Source organism: Theropithecus gelada, chromosome 11, assembly GCF_003255815.1.
Source record: "Theropithecus gelada isolate Dixy chromosome 11, Tgel_1.0, whole genome shotgun sequence".
NCBI classification, from domain to species: Eukaryota; Metazoa; Chordata; class Mammalia; order Primates; family Cercopithecidae; genus Theropithecus; species Theropithecus gelada.
Genome location: NC_037679.1, coordinates 98,258,827 through 98,284,578, shown reverse-complemented (window position 1 = coordinate 98,284,578; position 25,752 = coordinate 98,258,827). Strand labels below are relative to the sequence as shown.

The following is a 25,752-nucleotide window of genomic DNA, read 5'->3' as shown; positions in this document are numbered from 1 at the left end:
ACATATCTAGTTAGATGGCATTTCACTATGCACGAAGAAACCTGTAGGCCAAACTCAAAAACTGTAAAGAGGCAACTTTAGGCTAAAACTCATTTAACATGATTCCGTCTTTCGTGTAACGCAGTATACCGTTGGCCACTGTTAGCTAACACAGTTGTCATTCCCTTTTCCAGGTGAAAACCCTGAGGCATGATGACTTATTGCAGAAGGCACAGCTAGCAAATGGGTCAGACGGCACTCCAGCCACCACACTGCCCTCTGGTCCCTCCCTGCTACCTCTGGCTATTTTAGGAAGGCCACATGGTGCCCCAGAAAGAGCACCTGGGCCAGAATCTCTGTGACGTAGGGCCTGGTGTTCGGGCCACACACTTTCTGTCTATGTAACGCTGGGTAAGTGACCTAGTCTTTCTGAATCTCCGTCTGAGTTCCTTATCTGTAAAATGGGCATAACACTAGATCTGCCTACCACATGAAGCTCTTGGAGGGTTAAGTGAGAAAATACTCAGTGACACAAAGTGAAGAGACCATCGACTATCAGGAAGACACAGAGGAGCCTGGAGCCCAGGAAAGCCCTACTGGAGCACTCGGCACATTCCCAGATTACCAGGCAGAGCTGGGCACGGGAAATGCACCAACTTCTTCTCTGCGGTGCTGTCTCCCACCTCCAGGGACCACCTAGAAGCCTTGACTTCCCCTTCTTTGGCCCCTTCCCTAGCCCCATTCTCCACCTCTCAGCATCTCCAGCCTTGTCTCCCAGGGGGCTGTGAACACACAACCCCAGCGGAGTCCTCCCCACACTTGGTCCCTACAAGTCCGGCCTCTACCACAGTGTGTTCACAGACAGGTGCCCCAAACCCATGAGTGCCCCTGAGGACAGAGCCAGGTCACAGAGATCGCCCCACTAGAGCCTGTTCTGAGCTCTCAGATCATATGTGGAGTTCAGTCCTGGCTGTGACTTTTTTCTTTTGAGACAGAGTATCACTCCATTGCCCAGGCTGAAGTGCAGTGGTGTGATCTCAACTCACTGCAGCCTCTGCATCCTAGGTTCAAGTGATTCTCCTTCATCAGCCTCCCAAATAGCTGGGATTACAGGCACACACCACCACACCTGACTAATTTTCGTATTTTTTAGTAGAGACAGGGGTTTCGTCATGTTAGACAGGCTGGTCTCGAACGCCTGACCTCAGGTGATCCGCCCGCCTCAGCCTCCCAAAGTGCTGGGATTACAGGCATGAGCCACCACGCCCAGCCCTGGCTATGACATTTGAAGAGCAGTAGGTGCTCACAAACCAGTGATTACCCAGAGGATGGACAGCCAGGGCAGTGAGATGTCTATAAACCATTTCATTCAAGGAAAGGGGAAAGGACTAAATTCTAATCAGCTTTCCAGGCTCATATCCTGACCTCACCATATATTTGCTGGCTAACCTTGGACAAGTTACTTATGTTTTCTGTGCCTTTGTTTCATCATCTGTAAAATGGGAATAATAGTAGAACCTGCCTCGTAGGGTTGTTATGAAGATTAAATTACTTAATATATGAAAAAGTACTAAAAAAGTACCTTGCAGAGTAGGTACTGTATAACTGCTGATGTTGTTTTCATTATCATTACTGTTGGTATTACTGTTATTGGAGAAGAAAAAGCTAAGGAGACACAAGACACAAGAGCACTGCCTGCCATGTAACTACCATGTGACCTTGTGACTTAACAACAGTGGAGCTAAAGACCCAGATTCCGATTCTGACTCCTCCACTTACCAGCTGGGTGACCTCTGCAAAGCCTGTTAGGCTCTCGGAGCCTCCATCTTCTTTTCTAACTATGGGACTGACACTTGCCTAAACAAGCGTGTTATGAGGATCAAAATATGACAGTGGGCTTTGCAAACTGCAGTGCTATTACTGCTATTATAGCTGCACCTGAACTGATAGCCAGAGGAAGGAGGGGACGCCTTTAGGGTTGCTTCAAGGACACAGAAGCAGGATGAGAGGGCAGAAGTTATCACAAGCCAAACTGCAGCTTTGCCTAAGGAAGAACTCTCTTAATTTATTTTATTTTATTTATTTTTATTTTATTTTATTTTATTTATTTTTATTTTATTTTATTTTATTTATTTATTTATTTATGTATTTGAGACAGAGTCTCACTCTGTCGCCCAGGCTGAAGTGTAGTGGCGCTATCTCAGCTAACTGCAACCTCCACCTCCTGGGTTCAAGTGATTCTCATCCCTCCCCACAGGCGCACACCACCATGTCCAGCTAATTTTTTATTTTTATTTTTTTGTATTTTTGTACAGATGGGGTTTCACTATGTTGCCCAGGCTGCTCTCGAACTACTGAGCTCAAGGGATCTGCCCGCCTTGGCCTCCCAAAGGGCTGGGATTACAGGTGTGAGCCACAATGCCTGGCCAGGAAGAAATTTTTTTTTTTTTTTTTTTTTTTTTGAGACAGAGTCTCTCTCTGTCGCCCAGGCTGGAGTGCAGTGGCCAGATCTCAGCTCACTGCAAGCTCCGCCTCCCGGGTTTACGCCATTCTCCCGCCTCAGCCTCCCGAGTAGCTGGGACTACAGGCGCCCGCCACCGCGCCCGGCTAGTTTTTTGTATTTTTTAGTAGAGACCGGGTTTCACCATGTTAGTCAGGATGGTCTCGATCTCCTGACCTCATGATCCGCCTGTCTCGGCCTCCCAAAGTGCTGGGATTACAGGCTTGAGCCACCGCGCCCGGCCAGGAAGAACTTTTTAATAGCATCTGCCACAAAGGTAGCAAGGTTCCTGACATGAGAAGGATCCAACCACCGTGGCAGGGTTAGAGGGGAGTCAACTCTTTTTTTTTTTTTTTTTTTTTTTTTTTTTTGAGNCTCATCTTCCCCACTTAAAATGTAGACATAACTTCCCCCAGGGATGCCATTAGGAGGAAGGTAGGTACACTTTTTTTTTTTTGAGACGGAGTCTCGCGCTCTGTCGCCCAGGCTGGAGTGCAGTGGCGCGATCTCGGCTCACTGCAAGCTCCGCCTCCCAGGTTCACGCCATTCTCCTGCCTCAGCCTCCCGAGTAGCTGGGACTACAGGCGCCCACCACCACGCCCGGCTAGTTTTTTTTTTTTTTGTATTTTTAGTAGAGACGGGGTTTCACCATGTTAGCCAGGATGGTCTCGATCTCCTGACCTCATGATCCACCCGCCTCGGCCTCCCAAAGTGCTGGGATTACAGGCTTGAGCCACCGCGCCCGGCCGGGAGTCAACTCTTAAAAGTCCAGGCTTTTTTTCCTGCCAGCCCTGCTGAGTAAAGCCTGGTGTCCAGACTGCCCGGGGAGTGCAAAGCCTGCCCACCACATCAGGGAACTGCAGGCAGGGACGGACTCCCTAGCTCAGGCCTTCCCCACCTTCCCCACAGGGGTTCTCTCTGGGAAATTGCCCCTTGCTTCACCCACTCCTGGCCTCCTGCTGTGCCATTTCCAGGAAAGAAGCTAGCATGACCTTCATTGTTCAAGAACCCCAAGTTCTTAGGTCCAGTCTAAACCGTTCCTGGGACTGGATGAAAAATACGTCTGTGGGCTCTGTTTCCCATGACTGTAGGTATGACTGGCCCACTCCTTTCGGTGAAGAAGTCCTTTGTTGACCAGAGAAAAAGGGGCTGCAGTGGGTAACCCTTCCCTTTGGACTCAGCACTTCCTTGGTTAGTCTGAAAAGTCTTCAGTGCTTTGTCCACTTTCCTTGAAGTTAGAAAGCAGCAGAGTCCTGCATGTCCACTTTCCTCCTCTCCCTCTGCTGGGGATGACCCTCGGCAGGTGGGCAGCCCTGGGCAGCTCTGCCTCACTCCAGTTCCTCTAGCTCATCAACTGATTTCCTCAGTAGGAGTCACTCACCGCGCTCCCTGTGATTCACTCACTGGGGCTGGTTAACCTGTTTACCTTCCTGCCTCTCTCCTGAGTAGGAGTGGCCCTGGATCCCTCCCTCTGGCACGCCTGACAAACTGTCCTCCTATGACTGCTGCTCTGCCCGCTGGGCTCGCACCAACTGCCCCCGACCCTGGGAGGTCTCTGCCCGATCCCTACTTAAAGTGTAATGGAAAAAAAGAGCTTTGAAATCAAACACACTTGGTTTGTGACTCAGCTGCTAACCTGAGATGCCCTGGCTTTTCTTTGGAGCCTGGCGGGGAGGGGGCAGTGGGGAGGCGAGGGGGAGGGGATTGGGGGGGCGGGGGATGATTTCTGAGTCCCAGTTTCACCACTTGCTGTCTGTCTGAAGCTGAGCCAGTTACTTAACTCTCTGGGCCTCAGTTTCCTCATCCATAAAATTAGAGTAATCATGATACCTACTTTCAAGGTGTGTTGTGAGAAATAATTTAAAGCAGATCATCTGATTTAGATTCATTTGTAAAAATGTCTGGCACATAAATATATACAAGCGTTATTACTTTTTTTTTTTTTTTTTTTTGAGACAGTGTCTCACTCTGTGGCCCAAGCTGGAATGCAGTGGCATGATCTCAGCTCACTGCAACCTCGGCCTCCTGAGGTGATTCTCCTGCCTCAGCCTCCCAAGTAGCTGAGACTACAGGCATGCGTAACCATGCCTGGCTGATTTTTGTATTTTTAGTAGAGATGGGGATTTCACCATGATGGCCAGACTGGTCTTGAACTCCTGGCCTCAAGTGAGGGGCTCTTTTAAACAACCTTGTTTGGGCTCCATCCCAGACCCCTCAATGCCTGCCTTGGCCTCCCAAAGTGCTGGGATTACAGGCGTGAGCCACCGCGCCCGGCAGTTATTTTTTAATTAAATAAATAAATAAATAAATAAATAATGTATGTTCCCTTGTTCAAACTATTTCCTCTTGCCAAGCCTTAATTTTCCCATCTAAAAAAAAAATGGGAATCATACTGCCCACCTCCCTGGACTTGTCAGTATTAAATGAGAGAGTGTCTATAAAGCACCCAGCTTTAGGGTGTAGCACATCATGTGACAAGGTCAAGCGCGTAGTGTTTGGTGGGTGTTGAATCTCCTTCCCCTGTGCTGGGGAGCCTTCCCCGACTCCCCTCCCCTCCTAGGTGTTCTTGCCTTCCTAACTCCCGCAGCAGCCCTTCAACCAGGAGGGATTCTTTCTGGGCGGATGGCTGCTTCCCAGTCTGCAGTCCCCAGAGGCAGGGCCTCTGGCCTCCTTTCCCCGGCTTTTTCCTGGACTGTCTAGGGACAGCAGAACCTAAGAACTGTGCAGCAGAACCTAAGAACTGTGCAGGCCTCGCCCCGTTCACCCCTGCCCTCCCTCTCCATCTCTCACTGACATATTTTCAACCACAAATATTTATTGAGTGCCCACTGCCCCGCCTGCTGTCCTTCCCCCTCCTGCTGCATCCCTCCCCTCCACCAAGGCCTTAAGGGGTGAAGATGTCTGCAGGCACCAGGGGGAGAAAAACGAGGTTGAGGGGAAGTACCCAAGAGAGCTCTGAAATGAGATGGAAACCATGTCTGCCTGGAAATTTCATTCACTCAACGCCCCACATCTTGGGTATTAAAAAGAGGCAGAGTTTTGGGATTAGGCATAAACAGGATGAGTCACAGCTCAGTCACTCTCTCTGTGATGTTGTGACTTGCCTCTCTTTGCCTTAGTTTCCTCAAGTGTAAAATAGGGATGACAATAGCACCGGCCTGGGAAGACGTGAGAATGAAATGAGATGCCAGTGGACACCTTAGCAGTGTCTGTGCACACAGCAGCTTCTTAAGGAAATGGTCCCTACCCGGGACATTATACAGACGTTAATCAACAACATGGCCCGGCTTTTTTTTTTTCTCTCTCTCCTGGACAGGACGTCCCAACCTTTCTTAGTCCGTAACACACCTTTGGACGTGATGGAATATGCGAAGGCATACCCACAGCATGACAAATCCCAAGCATCCATAATCGCACACATACCAGTGTGTGCACACACACACTCACACTCACACCCATAAAGATCTGACACTCCTTGAAGGCACACTAACTCACTATTTTATCATACTTATCCCAGTGTGCCACAGTTACTGGCTTATATGCCTCTCTGCCATCTTATTTTATCTGTCTCCAGAACACAGCAAACTACATGCCCTTCAATAAAGGGTGTATGAATTATTCATGAATCCATTTTGCCTGGTGCCTAGCCCTGTGTCTGGCTTGACGCAGCTGTCCCCAAGGTGTGGCATGGCTGGGTGAATGCAAATAAAAGGTATATAAAAACATTCAGCCCTGCCCTCCTCTCTTCTCCACGCTCACCACCCGCTCACCACTCGCTCCGGTTTCCAGACCCAACATTGGCAAAACAGCACTGACGAAACCCAAAACTTCAGGACACACCCAAGCACGTAAAGGTCAGGCACCTGGGCAGGTCAACAGTGCGGCATTTCAGCCTGGGTCTTTTGGGGGAACAGCTTCACAAGGGGCTGCTCTCTAGCCTGACCCATTCTCCTTGTTCTGTAAGGCCCCTGCCTCCAGCCTTTGGGCTCACTTGCAGCCCTAACCTCCACGAACCCCCACTTTGCTTTCTCCATAACAAATTCCCCTTCTAAACAAAGACTGACAGCACCCACCTCCGCAGCACCTGCAAGGCCTCGCCTCCCCTCACCTAGCCTCACCTCTCCATCAGACTCTCCTGTGAGGGGGATGAGGCCGTATACTTTGCTGGCATCTTGCTCCAGAAAAGGATGGAGCTGAGCACACCCCTGCCCTTTTGCAGCACTCCCTCCCACTTGCAGGAGGGAGAAGGGAACGGGAGGGAAGGAGAAGAGAGGGCAGGGGAGGGCAACACTGCTCCAACAACCACACTCTGGGTGAGCCTGGGGTGCTAGGACGGCTCCACTGGGCAGGGACAGCAGTCCAGCAAGCTGGAGGCTCCTCGTTTTGCCAGTGGTGAGCTCTACCTGGGACAGGGGTATCAGCTCCCACCCTCAGGTCTGAGGCTGTGCCTGCCCAGTGAGCACCTCAGCACCCCGGACCACCCTTCCAGGCGCAGGCACCAGGGAATGGGCAGAGGGACTAACCGACCTGTAGGGATTGAGGGTGCAGATGGTCACTGCGGGGAAGACAAGCTTGTCCGAGTTGAGGTTGATGTTGAGGCTGACGGGGTAGCTGAAGTACTCTCCGAAAAGCAGGCCGAATTGCCAGTACATCATGCCAAAGGTGCAGAGCCAGAGCACTGCCCAGAAGGCCGTCTTCATGCGGTTGTGCTGGGAGCACACCAGGCGGATGGCGCCGTGGATGGTGGTATTGTTGCAGAAGAACTCGAAGAGCTCTCGGTAGGAGCGGTGGAACTCGATCAGGGCCTCCTCCTCCGCCGTGGGCTGCTGGGGTGCCGCCGGTTCTGGGCCCAGCCCCTGCTCCTCACGCTTGTCCCCCTTCATGAGCCCTGGGGTGGGCTGTGGAGGGCTAGCGTCCTGCTCCTCCAGCTTGTTCCCCTCCATGAGCCCTGGGGTGGGCTGCAGAGGTCTAGGGTCCTGCTCCTCCAGCTTGTTCCCCTTCATGAGCCCCGGGGCGGATTGGGGAGAGCAAGGGTCAGGGTCAAGGCTGAGCTCTGGGCCCTGAGTGCCCTCTCCCATCACCCCTGGAACCCAAGTGAGGTTGCCCCTGGCCATGCCCACGTCCCACCCTGCGCCCACATTCTCCCACTCCTCCCTCCCTCCTCCACCTTTCCTGGAGCCAGCAGACCTGCGAGAGTTGGGGCCAAAAGTGCCGGAGCTGGGCTTCCCTGGAACAGCCTCTCCTCTGCTTCCCTGAGAGGGCCACCCTTTGGTTTCTGTCCCAGCACCTCCTTTTCTGTCTCTGCCCTCTTCCTTTGATCTTCCTCTGGGATCTGTGTCTCAGCGCCTGCCTCTCACTCCCTCTCTATCTGCCCTGTTTCTCTTTGGGTCTCTCCCAGCTGTCCTCTTCCTGACCTGGCTCCTCTCTCTAATCCTGCCTCTCTTCCTCTTCCCCACTTGCCTTGCCCCTTCTCACTCTAGGCCCTCACCTCCAGCCTCTGGCCCTGACCTCGAGCTGCGTCCTGATTCTGTCTCTACCCCAGGACTGCCGGGCTCCAGGAGGTCTGGGCTGCCTCCAGCTTCCCACTCCCAGGTTGCGGCTGGACTGGGACTGGTTCCTTTCCAGTTGAATCTGGCAGCCAAGCCTCTCCTCCCCCTCACCTGACAGGTGCAGCGGCCGGGCTGGGGAGCCCGCCCGCCGGCCGGCCAGGGATAGAAGCAACAGGAGTCTCATTAACATCTCAATTAAAAGTGAGCAGGGCAGGGGGAGGGGCTGAGGAGGAGTCAGAGCTGGGAGTTTTCCAAAGGAAGGAGGGCTCCCGAGGGCAGGTGAACTGGGAGTACTGGACCTGAGAAGGCAGACTCTGGGCAGGGGCTTTAGATGCAGACCTGACAAGCAAGGAGGCTGGGGGACAGGATGGCAGGTTACGGGCAAAGATTAGAACAAGTAGAAGGATCCTGAGCCCACAGCCAGGAGGGCAACACAAGGAGAAGGGGCCAGCCAGGCTGAGAGGGCCTGGGTGGGGAAACCGGAGGACAAGGGAGACAATAGAGAGGGACAGCAAAGGACGGAGAGATGGGGATGGAGGAGGGGCACTGAGTGAGTAGAGGCGGGTGGGGGGCGGAGGCGGGGGCAATAGGAGGGGCCAGCACCAAAGGGAGTCTCTCTCCAGGCAGGAGAGCAAGGGGGGAGTCCCAAGTGTGCTTCCAGGAACTGGAGTCTCAGCAAGTGGGCAACCCTCTAAGGGTACCCACAGCTCAGCCTCACCCCCAGGCCCTGGAGACAAGAGAGAAGAGGTCTCTGCAAACCTCCTCCTCACTCATTAAGTGGACGCGGCGCACTCAGGTGGGGCGCATCTGCCTCCTCCTGGTCCCTCCTGTTTCCTGCTGAGTCCTCACCACTCCCTCCAACCTTGTCCAGACCCGGGAGGGGCCCAGGTGAAGCTGGGGGCTAGGCGGGGCCTTAGGACATTCTGTTCTTTTTTACACCATTGGCTGCCAGGCCAGGAATGTGTAATCGCCCCTGTTGTGGTCACAGAGTTGCAGGAATGTGGGCAACCAGAGGCAGCACGAGGGCCAAGCAGGACACTGTGGGCACAGACCCGGAGCCCAGGGAGAGGCAGGGACAGTAGGCACTGAAGGTGCAGGGAGGACGTGGCCAGCGCTGGAAAGGAAGAGAGTGGGCATGGCGCAAGCCTGGACAGGCCCTGGGAGGAGGAGAAATTCACTGATAGGGGCTATATTTTTCTCCAAAATCTCTTTCCAAACTTAATGCAGCAAAAGGATAAGGAGTGGAGTGCCAAGTGGTGAGCAAGGAGAGAAGGGAGGGTCAGAGAATCAGACCCAAAAAGGGCTCTAGGAGACTCTGGAGAACCACCCACACAGCCTGGGCCCTGCACGCAACAGGGAGGCCTGCCGCTCCCTCGAGGGCCCCACAGGAGGCAGCCAGGAGTGCAGGAATGTGGTCGCTGGCTTGTCCTGCTCTCTCCGCAAGCCCACAGACAAAGGCCCAGCCTGAGCACTGATACACACTGGGGGAGGAGATAGGCCTGCAAATAGGTAGCTGCAATACAATAAGATAAGGTTTCTATTTGTACACTTTAAAAGATCGTCTTTAAAACGGACTTCTAACCAAAGCACAGATCTCAGATTTCTCAGAGATAAGAAATAAGAACCAAGGGCTGGGGGAGCCTAGGGCTCACTGCAGGAGACTCAGGAAGCCTTCCCAGAGAAGGTGTCCTCTCTGCTGAATCTTGAAGAGCAAGGAGTTTAGCAGGCAAAGAGAGAAGGCGGTACTCCAGGCTCAGGGTCCGACCTGGTCTGTGGCTTCCTCTCTTGCCGCTGTCTCTTGCGACTTCTTAAAGTGAGAGCGGTGTCAACCAGGATTCCAAACCAGGTTCCCTTGCTTACCTTGATACTGCTCATGATACCTCCCCTTGGAAGGGACAGCTGGATTTTTCTTCATTGTCCTGATGAAGAAACTGACCCTTCCCAAGGATAAACCAGTTTTCTGAGGTTAGAAAACAAAATATGAGCAGAGCTATAAACAGATTTCAGAATCCTCCTCCTCCTCTGGCGTTATCTACTTAGCGCTTTAGCCATTTACTTCCTGAGACAGACTCATGGGGGATCGGGGCTCCGCTGCACCAGGATGGGAAAGCCGGGAAGGCCTCCCTCACTCCCACACAGAGCCCATGGATTCATCCACTCTCTGGGTGCAGGGTTATCTCCTTGGCTCTGTGAAAAGGTCTCTGCACTGTCCCCGCCACCCCACAGATCCCAGATAGCCCTAGAAACTCCAGTCTCCCTCGAGCCAGGTCTTTACATTGGGTATGGTCCTCCCTGCAGACAAGGTGCTCAGCACCCTGGCTGTTTGATCTCAAAGGTTCTGAAAAGCACCTCCCTGCCTTTTCTATTTGCTAGCTCATGCCTGAAATCCAACCACTAGCTGAAGGCAGCATGGCAAATAGTTTTCGTACCAAGGGCTCTGTGAGAAGAATTGCAATGCCTGGTCTGGGCTGAGCCAGAGGGTGGTGACCCTGCCACATCCTGCTCGGTATGGGAGTGGCAATGCAAGCCCAGTGCTGCAGCATTCTAGACCTGGAGTGGGCTAGAGCAGGCTTGGTCTTGTGAGGAAAATAGAAATCTGAGACCTGCGCTTTGGTCAGAAGTCCATTTTAAAGATGATCTTTTTAAAGTGTACAAATAAAACACAAATATGTTTTTGTCATAATACAATTTTTCAGCAATACGGAAGTATGTAGAACAATAAAAGCTTCCCTTTGTCCCCTTCCTTTCCCTCCCCCAAGGGGAGCCACCGTTATTTGTATATCTCTCTGTATCTTTTTGTGTGCCGTTATAAACTTACATGTATTTTTTATTTTTTATTTTATTTTTTTATTTTTTATTTTATTTTTATTTTTTGAGACAAAGTCTGGCTTTGTCGCCCAGGCTGGAGTGCAGTAGCGTGATCTCGGCTCACTGCAAGCTCCGCCTCCCGGGTTCACACCATTCTCCTGCCTCAGCCTCCCAAGTAGCTGGGACTACAGGCGCCCACCACCACGCCCAGCTAATTTTTTGTATTTTTAGTAGAAACAGGGTTTCACTGTGTTCGCCAGGATGGTCTCGATCTCCTGACCTTGTCATCTGCCCGCCTCGGCCTCCCAAAGTGCTGGGATAACAGGCGTGAGCCACCGTGCCCGGCCTACATGTATTTTTTTTTTTTTTTTTTTTTTGAGACGGAGTCTCGCTCTGTCGCCCAGGCTGGAGTGCAGTGGCCGGATCTCAGCTCACGGCAAGCTCCGCCTCCCGGGTTCACGCCATTCTCCCGCCTCAGCCTCCCGAGTAGCTGGGACCACCGGCGCCCGCCACCTCGCCCGGCTAATTTTTTGTATTTTTTTAGTAGAGACGGGGTTTCACCGTGTTAGCCAGCATGGTCTCGATCTCCTGACCTCGTGATCCGCCCGTCTCGGCCTCCCAAAGTGCTGGGATTACAGGCTTGAGCCACCGCGCCCGGCCCTACATGTATTTTTTAAAAACAAAACATATAGTTCTTTTTTATAAGAGGGACCATGTTATAGGTATGTTTCTACAACTTCCATTTTTGCTTTTATTTTCTTATTTATTTTAGAGACAGGATCATGCACTGTCCTCTAGGCTGGAGTACAGCAGCATGATCATGGCTCACTGCAGCCTCCAACTCCTAGGCTCAAGCAGTCTCCTGACTCAGCCTCCCAAAGTGCTGGGATTACAACCATGGGAGCCACCATGCTCAGCCCCTATTTTTGCTTTTAAACTATGTGACTTTGAGAAAGGCACTTGAGCTCTGTGGGCCCCGGTGATCTTACCTGAGAAAATGAAAGGGCAAGAAGGGGTGGGTAAGGCAACCCGGATGGGCACAAAGACTTTTTCCAGCTGACCTTGCATCTAGCCCCCTGCTTCACGCATGAGGGGACTGAGGCCCACAGAAGCAAAGTGACTTGGCCACAGTCACCCAGGAGTTAGGGGTGGGGCCAGACTGAAAACTGCGCCACTCCTTTCCAAGCTCAGTTCTCCTTCTCTGACTTTGAGGGAAGTAGTTTTATTCTATAAAAAGTCAAGAGCTTTGTAGACTCTGTCTTGGAAGGACCTCCCGCCTTCCCAGGACTACCCCCAGACTCCCCCAGAGCCCCAGCCCTTCCCGCCAACCCAGGGCTGCCTTCCCCTCCCAACACCAGCTATCCTCTAACCCTGTGGTGTGGCCATAAGATATGCACGGCTGCAGGGAGAGAAGTGAAACCAGAGGGGCTGCCGTGGGATGAGGGTTATGAGTGCACAGGGTCTTCCTGCCTCTTGTTCTCCGCGGACAGGAGATGACGGAAGTAATCACTCCAGCCTCCTAGGGAGAGCCCATCTCTGCACTTACCACTGTTTACTATTATTTATTATTATTATCCTGATGTATGTGTGTTTGTACATATGCAGGGACAGAGACCAGGTGTATTCATCTTGGTGACCTCAGTGTCTAGTGGTCACTGTTTGCCGACCCACTCTGTGGAAGACAGCAGAACTAGCATCTTTGCTAGTTTATCTTTGACAGAGCAGGATATGCTATGAAAAAGCATCTGCAAAACTTCAAACACCCTAACTTCCTCTGACAACCCATTTATTTGTGGTCTATTAATTTGTCTAAATTTTCTTCGCTTTTCCCTGTTCACTTCTATCCTTTCCAGGATGAGAATCAGTTACTTAGTTAAATGCAAGTCTTTATTCTTACTACTTGGAGCTAATTAGCCACTTCACACTGGGGGCTGCCCGCTGTGGAAGACAACAGTCTTTTCAGCTGCCCTTATGTGGTACAGATTTCTCTTTCATTTAAAACGATGGACCAGAAAAATGCCACTCTTCATCTAGTCCCCTGGCAGTTTACTTAGAAGTTCACTCCTAGAAGTTGATCGCTTTGAGTTAAGACAGGGTTTATCAACCTTGGCACTATTGACATTTTCAGCTGTATCTTTCTTTGTGGTGGGACAGGATGATTCTGTCCTATCTACAATCCTGTGCATTGTAGGACGTTCAGCAGCATCCCTGGCTTCCATCTATTAGATGCTAGTAGCACCTCCTGAGTCATTGTGACCAAGACATCTCCAAATATTGCCAAATGACTTCTGGGGGGCAAAGTCACCCCCGTTGAAAAGACTCAGTTAAGGCATTGTCACCACTGAAAATGCAAATACTCTGGAAAAAGACAACCCTCATCAGTTATGCACTTCTGGGTGTTTGCCAGACCCTTTCCAAGAGCACTAGTCAGCTAAGAGCAGAGTGGAGAAGAAGAGAGAAGAAATAGTATTTTTCTTCTGGCCGGGTGCAGTGGCTCATGTCTGTAATCCAAGCACTTTGGGAGGTTAAGGTGTATGAATGACATGAGGCCAGGAATTCAAAAACAGCCTGGCCAACATGGCAAAACACCATCTCTACTAAAAATACAAAAACTAGCTGGGCCTGTTGGCGCATGCCTGTAGTCCCAGCTACTCAACTTGGGAGGCTGAGGCCAGGAAAATCACTTGAACCTGGGAGGCAGAGGTTGCAGTAAGCTGAGATTGTACCATTGCACTCCAGCCTGGGTGACAGACTGAGACTCTGTCTCAAAAAGAAAAAAAAAGAAGAAGAATCCATTCCCACCAACCCCCTTTCTGGATGCCTCATGGGCCTGTGGAAAGAAGGCGCTCTCAGCAGCTCCCTCGGAAGAAGTCCTGGTAGAAGAGTCCCACCCTCACACACCTTTTAGGAGTCCTGGGGCGCTCGGTCTGGGTCTGGTGTTGCTCAGTGGAAATCAGTCTCAGGGAGACTGGTGAAGAACACAAAAGGAAAGAAACAAAGACAATGCCCTGCCCGTGGTGAACTTGTGAATTTCTCACCCCTGTGAGTCTCCCTTTATCCTCCTGGGGATGGCCGGGCATTGTGGTAGCCAGTTATTGGTAAGATTTGTCTTTCATGATCCAGCTGGGAAACAAGAAACACTCTTTCAAAGTCTTTCAAACAAAGGAATTTAACACAGAGAACTAACTGGTCCATGGGTGATGGAGGAGTTGAGAAGCCAATGGGAGGTAGCTCAGAAAACAGCAGAGCAGGAAAGAGCTACCATCTCTAGGCCTGGAAAGACAGCAGGGTGATGTAGCATCAAAGACCAGGAAGCCTCCGGAGCCATTTGGCAGGAACTAAATAGTGTGGACTTCTGGTAGGAGATGGGATTATGGAACGGGGAAGGAAGGAAGACAACCAACTGCAGGTGAAGCCAGAAAGCAGAGAGGGGAGAAATAGCCCAGCTGCTTCTCTCCTCCCACCCCACCTCCGTCCCACAGATCTGCAGGCAAACCAGCAGCCGACTGAACAATAAAGAGGCCACAGAGATAAAGTGATGGGGCCAGGATCAAAACCCAGATCTCAGGGCTCATTCCTTAGGGTGTAGAGAGTCCGTGAGGGCTGAAGCGCCAGCTTAGGGCTGGCAGCAGAAAGAAGGATACAGTCCAGCCAGCTGGGGTTAAAAGGGGTCTGACATAGTGGTTACCTCTGAAGCAGGAAGCTTTGACTGGGAAGGGCATGTAGCAACCTTTTGTAGTTCAAGGAACATTCTGGCGCCGGGTGTGGTGGCTCACGCCTGTAATCCCAGCACTTTGGGAGGCCAAGGCGGGTGGATCGCGAGATCAGGAGTTCAAGACCAGCCTGGCCAACGTGGTGAGACCCCGTCTCTACTAAAAATACAAAAATAGCCAGGTGTGGTGGCGGGCGCCTGTAATCCCAGCTACTCGGGAGGCTGAGGCAGAGAATTGTTTGAACCTAGGAGGCAGAGGTTGCAGCGAGCCGAGATCATGCCACTGCCCTCCAGCCTGGGTGACAGAGCAAGACTCCGTATAGAAAAGAGGAGAGGAGAGGAGAGGAGAGGGGAGAGGAGGGGAGGGGAGGGGAGGGGAGAGGAGGGAGGAGAGGAGAAGAGACGTTCTGGAACAATTGAGGGATTGCAAGAATACACAAAAGTGAAGACTCTCTGAGCTGTATCTGTAAGATCAGTGTACCTCATGTGTTTCACTGTATTATATGTTACACCTCTATTAAAAGAAAGGGTCTCAGCACGTAAGACAGGGTGGGGAAAAGAGGAAAAATAGAAAAGAGAAAGAGTCCCTGTCTTTTAGAGTAAACTCCTGAAATATTTTCAAATGAAATGATATGATGTCTGGGATTTACTTCAAAATAATCACGAGGGATTCGAAGAGTGTGTGTGTTGGTGGGGGAGGGGGTATACAGAATAAATGAAACTGACGGTGAGTTGAAGCTGCGTAAGGAGTATACGGGAGACTCCAAATATTACTTTTTCTCTTTTGCTATATTAACTTGCATGTGAAATTTCCACAGTAAAAAGTAAAAAGAAGAGAGAGAAAAAAGGGCCTAGGGTCACAACACACATACTCCTTTACGCATGTAAGAGCTCAGTGGGGCATCTCACCCCAGCCCCCAGCGCTCGCGCAGCGCACGCTGTTCTGACACTTCTGCCCTTTCCAGCCATCTTTGGCCCATGTGTACAGTGAGCTGCCTGCACCAGGTGAGGGGAGACAGCCTCACAGAGTGACATGCCTACAGCCTAGGCAGGTCCTTTCCCCGTTTTGTGACCTCCCCTCCCCATGCACACTTCCCATCACTTGCACCTGTCCAGACATCAGACCCGAAGTTAGACAGACCAGTGTAAGGATGAGTGCTGAACAGAGTCCTTCAGGGCGGGGGATGGTGCCCAAGTGACCGATCGCAAGAGATGTTAACCCCTCATCCCAAGGGAGACACCCCTGAGCCACAAGGAGGTGGCAGGACTGCTGGAATGAGTTGGGACCTAGACATCAGGAGACCCAGATTGTAGCCGGCTCTGCTGTGGACTGGCTCTGTGACGTGGCCATCACTCCTTTATTCCATAAATACCTCTTGGGCACATGGTATGTACCAGACTCTGCTAAGCATGGGGAACACATACTTGAAGATTCAGCCTGGGCCATGGCGGCCCTCACGGCCTGGTAGGAAGCAGACAAGACAGCCAGGTACAGAGGGCAGTCTTCACGGGGACTGTACAACCTAGGGCAGAGGACGCCTTCCAGAGCCTCAGTGAAGCCTCCAGGACAGGTGGGAGTCAGGAAGACAGAAACTTGGGGACTAGAGAACCACGTGTAAAAGGGGGCAGCTGCAAGTAGCTCCATGGGTGGATGGGCTGTTGAGGGAGATGGGGGGATGAAAGGAACCAGACCAAGCCACCCTGGAATTCCGTTCCCCTCATGTGTCACCCTTAGCTTCCCTCTCCATGCTTAAGGTGAGGGGGCTGCACTGGGTGGGCTCTCAGCTTTCTCCAGTTCTAAGGGGTTTGAAAGTTCATGGCCAAAGAAGCCAGAGCAGAGGGCCTGAGTGGCCAGGTCCAGCCTGCTGGCCCCAGGACTCCCTTCCGCATACCCTCCCCGCCTCTTTGGGAGGGAGGTTCCCTGAGGACAGGGAGCAGGGCGAGCTGCAGAGCTCTCAAGGGTCTCCTGGGTGACCTGTGCCCACTCCTGTGTGGATTGGGCTGGGTTGGTAGCGTGGGGGGCTGGCTGACTTGCTAGTCCCTTGTAATTTGTCTGAAAAAGTCCCAAAGCAGGGCAGGACAACAGGGGAGGAACCCGGGCGTCTGCCAGCCGATTCTCTTTGGTCTCAGAGCTGCTTCTGCGGCCTTGCAGTCCCTGAGCCCTGCCCTCTCCATGATCGCCCGTCCTGGGCCCCTCGCTTTCCAGATCCCGCATCCATCTGTCCCCTGCGCTCTCTGAAACTCCCTCTGCTCCCCCTGCGAGGCTTGTCCAAGGGCTGACCCCGGGCCTGCCGCCCTTCCCTCGGCTGGGCCCGGGCTGTCCGCAGTCCGCTCTCCTGGTCGGGCTTCCGAAGAAGGGAGGAGGCCGGTTCCGGCCCCGCGGCCCTCACGTGCTTTCCCGGCCGCCCCTCCCGCCCCGCATCGAGGCAGACAAGCCTGTTCCTCTTCCCTTGGCTGCGATTGCGACAGGCCGGCCTGGCTCCCAGCGCTCCCTGTCCCCGCCCCGCGGCCAGCTCGCTCCACTCCCACTTCCTGAGCTCCGCCGTGGGAGCCCTGGAGGCCCGGCCTGGCCGCTCCCGGCCCTGGGGGGCACATCGGCCCTGAGTCCGGTCCCAGGCTCTGGGCTCAGGCAGCTGCCGCCACCGCTGCCCAGGGCGTCGGGCCTCCTGCCTTCCTCCCAGGCCCCCACGCTGCTGGCCGCCTGGCCCAGTGGCCGCCATGCGCCTGCCTTGGGCCACCTCTGCCCCCGGCCTGGCCTGGGGGCCTCTGATGCTGGGTCTCTTCGGGCTCCTGGCAGCATCCCAGCCCCAGGTGGTGAGGAAGGGGCCTGGTAGGAGTGGGCGAGGGTGGGGAAGAGGGATCTGGGCAGGCTTCGCTGCATTCCCTCTGCCCTCCCAAGCTGACGCCTGACTAATTCTCTCCTCTTCTCCATCTCCCTCTGAAGGTGCCTCCATACGGATCGGAGAACCAGACCTGCAGGGACCAGGAAAAGGAATACTATGAGCCCAGGCACCGCATCTGCTGCTCCCGCTGCCCGCCAGGTGAGAGGCAATAGCAGGACGAACCTGGGCCTCGGAAGTGGGTCACAGGGTCTCCAGCCCCCTTGAGGCCTCAGAGGGAGGGTGGGCACTGTCCCCCAGGAAAACTGGCTGCTGGAGAGGAGCATGGGAAACCCTAGACATCAGGTGGAGGAGATAGGACTGGCCCTCCCCACTGGGCCTCCTCTTTCCTTACCTCACTGAGAGGGAGCCAGAGGGCCACGGGCAGGATGATGGGGGGCCAGAGAGACCGAGGGAAAGGCCGGGGTCACACCACAGGCAGCAGAGGTGAGGGTAGACCCTGTCTCCTGAAGCTCTACTACCACACTCACGTTCTAGGCACCTATGTCTCAGCTAAATGTAGCCGCAGCCGAGACACAGTTTGTGCCACATGTGCCGAAAATTCCTACAACGAGCACTGGAACTACCTGACCATCTGCCAGCTGTGCCGCCCCTGTGACCCAGGTGAGTGGGGATGTGCCTGCGGGGGGCTGGATCCCCTGGAGCTCGGCCCCTCCCTAAGCCCTCCCGTCTCCCCACCAGTGATGGGCCTCGAGGAGACTGCCCCCTGCACAAGCAAACGGAAGACCCAGTGCCGCTGCCAGCCGGGAATGTTCTGTGCTGCCTGGGCCCTCGAGTGTACACACTGCGAACTACTTTCTGACTGCCCGCCTGGCACTGAAGCCGAGCTCAAAGGTCAGAGGTCCCTGAGGGGCTGGATGTGAAAAGGAGGCTGGGTGCCAGGGATGGCAAGTGGGAGAAGGGAATATGGTACTGTGTCCACAGCGACCCCCCAGGTCCTTGGCTTAAAATTCCTCTTCTCATTCCATGCAGAGGCTCCCAGAAGGGTTCTGGAGGGACATGAAACTGGGACAGGTGCAGGGGGCACACCAGGGGTTTCTTCTCAGTACTGAGAAGCTGGGGCAAAATGGTAAGCTGTAGGCCAGGTGCGGTGGCCCACGCCTGTAATCCCAGCACTTTGGGAGACTGAGGCAGGTGGATCATGAGGTCAGGAGACCGAGACCATCCAGACTAACAAGGTGAAACCCTGTCTCTACTAAAAATACAAAAAATTAGCCGGGCGTGGTGGTGGGTGCCTGTAGTCTCAGCTACTTGGGAGGCGGAGGCAGGAGAATGGCATGAACCCGGGAGGTGGAGCTTGCAGTGAGCCGAGATCGCGCCACTGCAGTCCAGCCTGGACAACAGAGTGAGACTCCTTCTAAAAAAAAAAAAAAAAAAAAAAAAGGTAGGCAGCAAAGCAGAGCTTGGGAAAGGTGAGGCGAGAGCTACGGAATGGGGTGGATGGGCAAGGAGGAGGCCATCCCGAGGCTTAAAGGAAACTCACAGCCCGGCAAAGGGCTCCTCCCTTTTGCCAATTCACCCTGGCTGGCCTGCCTTTCTCTTGGCAGATGAAGTTGGGAAGGGTAACAACCACTGCGTCCCCTGCAAGGCAGGACACTTCCAGAATACCTCCTCCCCCAGCGCCCGCTGCCAGCCCCACACCAGGTGAGTGCGGCCCCACCCGTGCTCCTTCCACCCTCTGAGAAGCCTCAGCTGCGAACAACCCCCAGCCCCCATCCTTGACACTGTGGACTTGACTCACCACTTTCAGCCGCCCCGCATGCCCACTGGGACACTGGTGGGCCAGGGCGTGAAAAGCTCATCATCTCTTTTTTCCTCTGCAGGTGTGAGGACCAAGGTCTGGTGGAGGCAGCTCCAGGCACTGCCCAGTCGGACACAACCTGCAGAAATCCATCAGAGTCGCTGCCCCCAGAGATGTCAGGTGAGGGTCCAGGGCTGAGGGAAACAGAGGGGTGCCTTGGAAAATGCCTTAATGCTCCACATCTAAAAAAAATGGGGAAAAGATTAATCCTTCCTTCCCAGAATTGGAGCAAGAAGAAAAGTTCCTTACAGAAAAAATTAGAGTATCCCTAGGCTAGTTTACACACACACACACACACACACTCTTACTTTTAAAATTATATATACTGTAATACTATGTAAAGGAACACATCCCTTGGCATTTTAGAGCTGGAATTGTAGAGTATGTAAGCTAACCTTCTCATCTTATATATGAAAAACGGATGCTCAAAGAAGTGAAGCGACTTAAAAGTCACACAGCTGGGCAGGAAACCAAAGCCCAGACTCCCAGTCCAGTTTCTCCCCAGGCCTCCCATTCCATATTCCCTTAGGCTACAGATTTACATGAATGAGAAGGGGAAAAATGCCCAGCAGAGAAATGCGCCAGTCCTCCCACCCTTCCCCAGGCGTAGTTGAAGGGCACTGGAGACTCCATGCTATTGCTGGCAGCTCTGGTACCCAGAGAAGGAGAAATTACCCACTGCTACAGATCAAAGCTGGAGAAGCTCAACTCCAGCCTCTTTCTCTTCCCCTCCTAGAATCTGCCCTGAGCAAGGGGGTGGAGAACTTGCAAGCCCTGCTCTCCCAGGTGACCACAGGCAGTTCCAAAGCAAGGTTCCCCACTCTCTCATACCCGTAAACACCCTCACAGGTATAGCAGGGCAACCCTAGCTCCTCTACAGCGGCCCTTCTGTACAATGGCTGAGGCCACAACTCCAAGCCCCACCCTTCCCTACTCTCTCCCAATCCCACTTCCAGACCTTGAAAATCAGCTGCCCAAGCTCTCATCCTGCACGCACAAGCCTGCCCAATCCTGATCTCTGAGCAGGAGGGCACCAGCACCACCCCCAAACATGCCCATCCATGATACAGTCTCTCCTGGCTGCCAAGAGGTCCTCAAGTCCAACTTAGTTCCCCTTCTCTGTAACCCAAGGGAAGTTTCTCTCATTCTGCCTTTAGGAGCTGCAGTGTGGCTAGAAGAAAAAAAAAGCTGCTCCCTTTTCTCTGTCTGGGTTGCTCAGGGATCTGGAAAGCTCTTCCTTCTCCTCCCCTCTGTCTTTTTTGGGGCTGTGATCACCCCTCCTGTTTGCTGTCCTGGCAGGAACCATGCTGATGCTGGCCATCCTGCTGCCACTGGCCTTCTTTCTGCTCCTTGCCACCATCTTTGCCTGCATCTGGAAGAGCCACCCTTCTCTTTGCCGGAAACTGGGTAGGAAGGGGTCAGCTGCAGTGGATGGGTTGGTGGTGGGAGGCGGAGGGAGGAATATTCAACTTCCCCGGTGCAACCCTCCACACCCTCAAGACTCCCAAAGCCTACCCCCTACATAGACATCCTTATCTTCATCCAGCTGCTTATTCTGAGGCTGGAGATGAGAGTGACAGTGGCTTGTTCCTCTGGCCCCCGGGTGGTCAAGTTGCTACACACTGTGGTGGGGTGTGGAGGCTGAAAGGCTAGGTCTGAGGCCTGCCCGGGAGCCTACACCCATTTCGTTCTCCATTGCAGGATCGCTGCTCAAGAGGCGTCCACAGGTAATGGCGGGGGCTGAGAAGGCAGCAAGGAGGGGAAGAGGTGATGAGAGTACAAAGCGGGAGCAGACAGGAAAAGAGTATGCAGGCTGACTCCACACTCATTCATTCATTCATTCAACTGATGATTGACTGAACATGCCATGTGCCAGGCACTATCCTAGGCACTGGGGGTACCTCCTCTCCTGGAGTCCACATGCCCATGGAGCCAGAATAAAGTTAAACCATATATCAGGTGGTATAATTGCTAAATAAAGCAGGTAAGGGCTCAAAGAGTGACAGTGGCAAAGGAGGGGGGTATTTTAGACAGAGGGGACAGTGAAGGCCTCTCCGAGAACCTGGTATTTGAGCGGACAGCTGAAGAAGCGAGGAGCCAGCCATGGGGTTATCTGGGGGGAAAGTGCTCCAGGAAGAGGGAGCATCCAGTGCGAAGACCCTGAGGCAGGGGCATGGGGAGGAGCAGAGGCGGGTGGTGAGATGCCAAAGCATGGAGTGGGGTACGTACGAGAACTAAAGAAAGATGAGCCAGCCTGGGCAACACAGCCAGACCCCATCTCTACCCAAAATGTTGTTTCAAGTTAGCCAGGCAGGGCCAGGTGCAGTGGCTCATGCCTGTAATCCCAGCACTTCAGGAGGCCAAGGCGGGTGGATCACTTGAGGTCAGGAGTTTGAGACCAGCCTGGCCAACATGGTGAAACCCTATCTCTACTAAAAATACAAAAATTAGCTGGGCTTGGTGGCAGGCACCTGTAATCCCAGCTACTCGGGAGGCTGAGGCAGGAGAATTGCTTGAACCCAGGAGGCAGAGGTTGCAGTTGAGCTGAGATTATGCCACTGCACTCTAGCCTGGGTGACAGAGTGAGACTCTGTCTCAAAAACAAAACAAAACAAAACAAAAAAAACCAGTTAGCCAGGCAGTCCCAGCTACTCAGGAGGCTGAGGCTAGAGGATCACTTGAGTCCAAGAGTTCTTGGGCCTGCAGTGACCTATGACTGCACCACTGCAGTGTAGTCTGGGTGACAGAGCCCGACCCTGTCTCAATAAAGAAAGAAAGAGAGAAAGAGAAAAAGAGAGAGAAAGGAGGGAGGGAGGGAGGGAGGGAGGGAGGGAGAAAAAAGGGTCTGGGGCCCTTGTCATTGTTTGGGTCTCCATCTCTTCCCTGCAGGGAGAGGGACCTAATCCTGTAGCTGCAGGCTGGGACCCTCCAAAGGCCAATCCACAGTACCCTGACCTGGTAGAGCCATTGCTACCCATCTCTGGAGATGTTTCCCCAGTATCCACTGGGCTTCCCACAGCCCTAGTTTCGGAGGAAGGGGTGCCGCAGCAGCAGAGTCCTCTGGACCTGACCAGGGAGCCGCAGTTGGAACCTGGGGAGCAGAACCAGGTGGCCCACGGTGAGCCTGGGGCAGGGAGAAGAGAGGAAGGAAGGGGAAGGATGGGGAGAGAGGGATGACTGGCAGAGAGAGACTGTGGGCCAGATGAAATAAAAAGACCAAAACAGAGGCAGACAGAGACTCTGCTGCCAGTCAGTGTCACAACTAGAGAAAAAGGAAGAGACTGGAAAGCCCAGAAACAGAAATGAACACAGAGCTCAAGAAACCAGCAGCAAGCAGGAGAGGGGCAGGGCCGGGGGAAAGGCGAGAAGAAGGTAGGAATTCAAGAAGCAGCGGGCCTGAACTGGGGGCCTTCCTTCCTCAACACTCTGCCTCCTTTCCTACAGGTACCAATGGCATTCATGTCACTGGCGGGTCTATGACTATCACTGGCAACATCTACATCTACAATGGACCAGTACTAGGGGGACCACCAGGTCCTGGAGATCTCCCAGCTACCCCCGACCCGCCATACCCCATTCCCGAAGAGGGGGACCCTGGCCCTCCCGGGCTCTCTACTCCCCACCAGGAAGATGGCAAGGCTTGGCACCTGGCGGAGACAGAGCACTGTGGTGCCACGCCCTCTAACAGGGGCCCAAGGAGCCAATTTATCACCTATGACTGATGGCGTCTGAGAAAAGGCAGAAGATTGGAGGCACAAGGGCACCTTCTCCCTTGAGGCCACCCTGCCCATGTGGGATTCACAGGGGGCCTGAGTAGGGCCTGGGGAGGCACAGCCCTAAGGGACGAAAGCTCAGACACCTCCGAGAGCAGGTGGGCACTGGCTGGGTACGATGCCCTCCACAGGACTCTCCCTACTGCCTGAGCAAACCTGAGGCCTCCTGGCAGACCCGCCCACCCACTGGGGCTGCTCAGCCTCGGGCACGGACAGGGCACATGATACCAACTGCTGCCCACTATGGCACGCCGCACCGGAGCACGGCACCGAGGGAGCCGCCACATGGTCACCTCCAAGGACGTCACCGGGCCCTCTAAAGGATTCGTGGTGCTCATCCCCAAGCTTCAGAGGCCCTTTGGGGTTCCACACTTCACATGGACTGAGGTAGACCCTGCATGAGGATGAAATTATAGGGAGGACGCTCCTTCCCTCCCCTCCTAGAGGAGAGGAAAGGGAGTCATTAACAACTAGGGGGTTGGGTAGGATTCCTAGGTGTGGGGAAGAGTTTTGGAAGGGGAGGAAAATGGCGAGTGTATTTATATTGTAACCACATGCAAATAAAAAGAATGGGACCTAGATAATTTATTTTCTTGGGATTTATACAGAAACACTATTCCATGGAGACAGTCCCAAAGACAAAGGTCAAGACACTAAAATATAATCCCATAAAGGTATTTCAATGAGGAACTGGTGGATATAGTCCAGGAAATAACAGTCGAGTCAGCGATGGCTGACAACGTGCCTGGCAGTGTTCTCAATGTTTTACAATGCTAACTTATTTAATCCTCACAATAACTCCATGAGGTAGACATGATTCCCATTTAACAGATGAGGACACTGAGGCACAGAGCAGTAACTTTCCCATTTCAGCTGCAAATGACAAAGCTGGGATTTGCACCCAGTTTGTCTGGCTTTTAGAGGCCTCTTGAGGGGGGGGAAAATCACGCCCTTCCAGAATTTCTTTGAACAGGTAGAATGGTCTGGCCTTCTCAAATAATCAGATCTCTTGCATGTTCCGCAGGTGTTAAGTCTCAGTCAACTCTCAAACATCTAGCCACACGCAAACTTCTCCAAGGTTGATTGAAGGGAAATGTGTGTATTTTTTCTTTTTTTAGACAGTGTCTCATTCTGTCACTCAGGCTGTAGTGCAGTGGCACTATCATGGCTCATGGCAACCTTGAACTCCTGTCTCAAGGGATCTGCCTGCCTCAGCCTCCCAAGTAGCTGGGGCTGTAGGTGTGTGCCATGACGCCCGGCTAATTTTTTGTATTTTTAGTAGAGATCAGGTCTCCCTTTGTTGCCCAGGCTGGTCTCGAACTCCTGGGCTCAAGCAATCCTCCTGCCTTGGCCTCTCAACATGCAGTGATTACAGGCGTGAGAGCCACCGTGCCTGGCCCGAGGTGTGCACTTTAGACATAAAATGAGAGAGGCCAAGTTCACATTCTGTTGGCGAACAGAAATTTAGGCTGGCCTCCTTTTGGTTCAGAAAGAGTATTTGTGATTTTTACTTCTTTGGTTTCTTTTTGTCTTCTTTTATTTTTTCCCCCCAAAAGGACTTTAAATCTTCTCAAGTCCTCTTATTAGTAAGTGTTTGCCCCTCCCCGTCCCTGAATTATCTCCTGTGCTCTCTAGAGAGGATCTTAGCTTGCAGGATTGTTAGGGAGCTGCTGCCAGTTGGCTGCTCCTTCCATAAAAGGCCACTGTCGTGGCTCTGATATGAAGAACTCTGTCACTGGGGCTCATCAGGATGGAGCGGCTGCCAAACACACACCTCAGAAGGCGTCTGATCCAACTGAGTGGATGGGTCATTTCAGGTTGACTGTGAAAGTATCACATCCAACTTCCTTTTTTGAAAAGTAAATAATGGTGAGCTGTATCTTTAAATAAAATTAAATCCTCCTGCCCCTGCAATATGCTGGGGCCAGACTGCATGAATTCTTAATAATTGTTCTAATGTGTTTAGATTAAAAAAAACAAATTTTACACATTTTTTTCAACAAAATAAAAGGAGGAAAATATTTTGAAAGAAATGGTACTAAAGCACAGCCCTTTGTGACACCATTCAGATTTATGATTATACCTGCCGATATGTTTTTAGAGACAGGGTCTGACTGTGTCACCCTGGCTGGAGTGCAGTGGCACAATCATGGCTCATGTAGCCTCAACTTCTAGACTCAAATGATCCTCCTACCTCAGCCTCCCACATAGCTAGAGCTATAGATGCATGCCACCACATCTGGCTCTTTTTTTTTTTAAATTTCTTTTTTAAGAAATGGGGTCTTGCTATGTTGCCCAGGCTGGTCTCAAACTCCTGGGATCAAGTGATCCTCCTACCTCAGCCTCCCAAAGAGCTGAGATTGCAGGCCTGAGCCACTGCAGCCGGCCTGCCTAAATTAATTTTCTAGAGCCACCATAACAAACTGCAGACTGGATAGCTGAAGCTGCAGAGATTTATCTTCTCACAGCTCTGGAGGCTGGAAGTCAGAGGTCAAGGTGTTGGCAAGGTTGGTGTCCTCTGAGGCTTTTCTCCTTGGCCTGCTAATAGTGGCCTTCCTGACACCTGTGTCTTCACATGGTCTTTCCTTTGTGCATGAGTGTGTCCTAATCTTCTCTTAGTGGATTAGGCCCACCCTGATGACCTCATTTTAACTTAATCACCTCTTCAAAGCCCCTGTTTCCAAATAAGGTCCCATTCTGAGATCCTGGGAGTTGGCTTCAGCACATGGA

At 52.7% G+C, this 25,752-nt stretch overlaps 2 protein-coding genes across 8 annotated transcripts in view; one reads left to right on the top strand and one right to left on the bottom strand.

Annotated features, from left to right (window-relative positions):
* The window catches only part of SCNN1A (sodium channel epithelial 1 alpha subunit), a 34,595-nt gene extending 24,283 nt beyond the window's left edge, over positions 1-10,312 (bottom strand). Inside the window, exons 1-3 of one of the 4 annotated variants that reach the window (XM_025402981.1) lie at positions 9,889-10,312; positions 8,140-8,160; positions 7,007-7,476 (exon numbers count right to left, since the gene is read on the bottom strand). In XM_025402981.1, the coding sequence (XP_025258766.1) occupies positions 7,007-7,476; positions 8,140-8,160; positions 9,889-9,903 (506 nt within the window). In that variant the 5' untranslated portion in view covers positions 9,904-10,312. Of the gene's footprint in view, positions 1-7,006; positions 7,859-8,139; positions 8,161-9,888 lie in introns of those variants that run through there. The other 3 variants (XM_025402982.1, XM_025402980.1, XM_025402983.1) reach the window with 3 other exon arrangements.
* Positions 7,684-23,606, top strand: LTBR (lymphotoxin beta receptor). Of its 4 annotated transcripts, none has more exons than XM_025402993.1 (10): positions 7,684-8,229; positions 17,493-17,589; positions 17,926-18,051; positions 18,130-18,282; positions 18,996-19,092; positions 19,272-19,369; positions 20,549-20,656; positions 20,951-20,976; positions 22,139-22,367; positions 22,694-23,606. In XM_025402993.1, exons 4-10 carry the CDS (start codon positions 18,132-18,134, stop codon positions 22,969-22,971), a joined length of 987 nt encoding a protein of 328 aa, XP_025258778.1. In that variant the 5' UTR covers positions 7,684-8,229; positions 17,493-17,589; positions 17,926-18,051; positions 18,130-18,131; the 3' UTR covers positions 22,972-23,606. The 4 variants fall into 4 exon arrangements, with proteins under 4 accessions (XP_025258778.1, XP_025258776.1, XP_025258777.1 ...); XM_025402991.1 differs by lacking the exon at positions 7,684-8,229 and adding an exon at positions 16,703-17,359; XM_025402992.1 differs by lacking the exon at positions 7,684-8,229 and adding an exon at positions 16,703-17,362 and having other exon boundaries at positions 17,941-18,051.
* Positions 23,607-25,752: the final 2,146 nt, after the last annotated feature.